This window comes from Triticum aestivum, chromosome 1A (genome assembly GCF_018294505.1).
Source record: "Triticum aestivum cultivar Chinese Spring chromosome 1A, IWGSC CS RefSeq v2.1, whole genome shotgun sequence".
Taxonomy (NCBI): domain Eukaryota; kingdom Viridiplantae; phylum Streptophyta; class Magnoliopsida; order Poales; family Poaceae; genus Triticum; species Triticum aestivum.
Window position 1 is genome coordinate 470,485,599 of NC_057794.1, and position 4,010 is coordinate 470,489,608.

Here is a 4,010-nt window from a genome sequence, read left to right on the forward strand (position 1 = left end):
CGGGGTTGGGGTAACAGAAACTAGAATCGAACCATATTGATAAAAATATGCTCTGTTGCATAGTATTCTTTTAATGGAACACCATCATGGCAACTTTATTGATTTGGTAGAATAGTTACATTGTTTGTGAGAGTAGCAATCAGGAAGTGAGGAGTTTCATCGACCCAATCACAGGAAAGTTTATTATCATATGCAAATTTAGCTAAAACATGAGCTACCTCATTGGCTTTCCTAATGCAATGCAGAAAGTCCACCGATCCAATCATCACTTTTGTGCTAAAACACTCAAAGTAGATTGTTGTTGTTTCACTCCAAGTTGTGCCTTCGCCAGCACATGCATTAATCACCTCCATCGAGTCTGCTTGAATTTGTACCGCATGAAATCCCAAACTATTGGCTAAGATCATGCCATGTTTCATCACAATTGCTTTGCTATATGGGTATCAATAGTGGGGAAAGAAGTTGATATATCTCTCATTTGACGTGTAGTTTGTGCTCGATGATTAAGCGGGGAAAGAAGTTGACATAAACATGCAAGTGCAAAAGAGGACATCTCAAAAAATAAGTGCAAAAGAGGAGGACAATAGGCCACATTAGCTTGTTTCGTACTATTGTCACGCATACTTTTTCTTTTCAACAAAGGACACTTTATTAATTCAAAATGTAGCATTAGGAAATACAATGTCATAAGCATATACCCGGCTTCTGTATGATTAGGATGCATACCACTAACACTGAAACACACACAAGAAACATAAAAGCACCGGTAACATACTCACAATAAAGTCATGTTAGACCGAAACTAGGCTAGGGTAAAGGGTGTGGAGCTTATCCGTAGACAATGTCGTCATCTATGTTGGGTGAAAACATCCTAACCGTCTGCTCCAAATGCATACACACCGCAACAAACATCAGCCGATGTTCCAATCATTGTACACAAGACCACTTCTGGAGACAGTGTGGTATATAGCCTGCAAAGGAGATGAATTTTAACCGTTAAACACCATGTCAACTCTACAGTCATGGCGAGCATAATAAAGTAGACGATCACATCCTTATAAATGTACTAAACTTATGTAAAATTTCATCTAACCGGTGACCATATATGTTGACAACATTGTGAGGTGGATATAAGTTTGATGCAATACCATGAGTACCTAGGTGATGAAGAAAGCGAACCACAATCTATCTGGACCACAAGCATTTGGGCTTCCTTTTCTTAAGGGCCGCCATTACACGCCTCCGTCAATTTTTTAGTTGTTTCTCCCAATAGGAGAAATTCTTCCAGTGTTCTATCCTTTTTTTTCTTTAGGATTTGCGGAGTTCTAACATCTGAACAACAGATTTTCAGAGTGTTTCCTACGAAAGAAGCAGTAAATCACAGTTCCCAAATTGCTCATCTGAATTAGGGCTTCTTTTATTCACGGGATTTTAAAAGCGCGGGAATAGGAAAACATAGGCTGGGAATGTCATGCTCATCTCAATCTTACAGAATTTTTGATTGTTTGGTTGCATCATAGGAAAAACAAAGAATTCTTTCGAAGAGGTTTTGAGTGGATGCTATAAATCCCATGAAAAAAAGTACAAAGAAATCCTTAGAAAAAAATTCTATAGGGTTCAATCCTGTGAATCAAACAACCAACATTGAAAAAAATCCGAATTTTTTTTTGAGAGCAAATTCCTAAAATTTCTAATCCTCCAAAATGCCTATGAAAATACTTGGAATCAAAGGAGCCCTTAATCTGCTTCACTTTGCTAATCACATTCACAACAACACATGTGCAATGGTCAGAACACAATAGCAGACATATTTGCATCAACAAAACAATCTGAATCGATGGAATCTACACCCTCTTCTGCAAGCTGCGAGGCCAGGATGTTCAGAACGCCAACAATGCCTCCAAATTCAGGTTTCAGGTCCTCTCCAGCGACGAACTCCTGCACCACGTTGTCCACCTCGATCAGGCTGCACCCCGGGGTCTTCTTCATGCTCCTGCTCCTTATTGACTTCCTCGTGCTCGCGACCTCGCTCCACCGCCTCGCCGCGGCGTACACGTTGGCCAGCATGACTAGGTTGCCGACGTCGTCTGGTTCCAGCGCGACGAGCCGCTCGGCAGCCACCACGGCCGTGTCGACATCGCCGTGGCTTCGGCATGCGCTGAGCATTGAGCCCCATATCTTCGCATCGGCAGGAAATGGCATGTCCAGTATGAGATTGAGAGCACGCACGATTTGTCCTGACCGACCGAGGAGGTCGACGATGCAGCCATAGTGCTCGACGCCAGGTTCGATGCCATAAGCGTCCTTCATGCGGTCGAAGTAGTCCAGCCCTTCGTCCAGGAGCCCGGCGTGGGAGCAGGCTGACAGGAGCCCGACAAATGTGATGCCGTTGGGCCTCACCTTCCCCTCCCTCTCCATATCCACGAACAACAGGACCGCCTCCTTTGCTCTCCCATGCGCCGCAAGGCCGCTGATCATCGTGCTCCACGAGATGACATCCTTCTCGTCCATACCGTCGAACAGCTGGAGTGCTTGGTCGATGCATCCGCACTTCGCGTACATCTCCATCAGCGCATTGCATACGTATGTCTTGCGCAGCATTCGGTGCCTGTTACAGTAGGCGTATATCCACCTGCCTAGCTCCAGGGCTCCGAGCTGGGCGCACGCCGGCAACACCGCGACGATGCTCACGTCGTCCGGCTCAAAGCCTTCCATTTGCATCAACCGGAACGCCTCGACGGCGCCCGAGAAGTCCCCCGCTGCCGTGTACCCGGACACCATTGCAGTCCAGGAAACGATGGTCTTCTCAGGCATGGAGTTGAATAACGCCCTCGCTTTCCTCATCTGACCCAGCCTCGCGTGCGCCGATATAACCGTGTTCCAAGTGACCGCATCCCTCTCCTGCATTCCGTCGAACACCTTGCGCGCGAGCGACAGATCGCCGGCGCGCGTGTACATCTCGATCATGGAGTTCTCCACGACGGCGTTGCACTCGCACCCGGACCTCACCACGTGCGCGTGCACCTGCTTGCCCAGTTCGAGGGCCGCCAGGCCGCCGCAAGCCTTGAGCAGGAACGGGTACGTGAACCGGTCGCCGCCGGGGCAACCAGTCGACGGAAATGGGCGGCACCTCAGCATGCGAACGTACACCGCGACCGCCTCCCGGTGCAGGTGGTTCTGGGCGTAGGCCTTGATCATGGCGTTGTGCAGGTGTAGGTTGGGCTCGTGCACCTGGGCGAACACCCGCGCGGCGTGCGCGGTGCGGCCGTGGGCGTTGCAGAGCTGGACGATCTGGGTGGCGATGTAGCTGCTCTGCGAGAGGGACAGCTGCACGACGTGGGCGTGGACGCGGAGGAGGTCGCGGAAGGTGGCGCAGGCCCGGAGCCTCGCCATGACGGCGTCCTCCACCTGCCGAGCCGCGGCCATGGCTCTGGCAGACAGGGTGTTCGACGAATTGGCGGCAGAGGGCTGTGTTGGTGACGGGTGAGCAACCGACGGCTATTCGCTCTCTTTTGTTTCAAGCGGGAGGAAGCAGATTTGATTTGTTTTTGGCATCGCCCAGGGATTTAGGATTTAGCTCAAATGAAAGGAAGTTTGGCGGATCTAAGCGAGTTCCTCTAGTAAGCTTGGTCGTAATCGTAGTCGTAGGATAACATAGTTTTTACTTTGGGCAACACCACCCGCTGTGTCTAGCAGCCATGTTTGACTACTCTAGGATAATCTACTTGTACCACATAACCTAGGAGTAACGATTTGGGCCGCCAGGTATGCTTATGCATGCTGATACCGACATTTGTATCCAGGCTTTCATCTAATTGTTTAGGTTGGTTTTTGCACTACGAAGTTGTAGAAAAATGGCAAAATAAACCCATGGACTGACAAATGGTCAATGAAAATGATGATACAATTTTAAGTGTATAAGCAAAAGAGAAAAAAAAGGCTAATCGCTCTAATTGACGTCTTAGATGTGAACACGGAGAGCGCTCCCCTTAATCAAGCAGAATGTGATG

General features: G+C 48.6%; 1 protein-coding gene across 1 annotated transcript; it reads right to left on the bottom strand.

The window, feature by feature from the left end:
• Positions 1-1,719: 1,719 nt before the first annotated feature.
• LOC123150204 (pentatricopeptide repeat-containing protein At2g20540) lies at positions 1,720-3,738 on the bottom strand. Its single transcript, XM_044570066.1, has one exon. The coding sequence runs from the start codon at positions 3,424-3,426 to the stop codon at positions 1,789-1,791; it is 1,638 nt and encodes a 545-aa protein (XP_044426001.1). The 5' UTR covers positions 3,427-3,738; the 3' UTR covers positions 1,720-1,788.
• Between the last annotated feature and the right edge of the window lie 272 nt (positions 3,739-4,010).

Bases quoted from the DNA above. Each gene is read 5' to 3' on its own strand.
- LOC123150204 (XM_044570066.1), bottom strand. From the start codon at position 3,426: ATGGCCGCGGCTCGGCAGGTGGAGGACGCCGTCATGGCGAGGCTCCGG.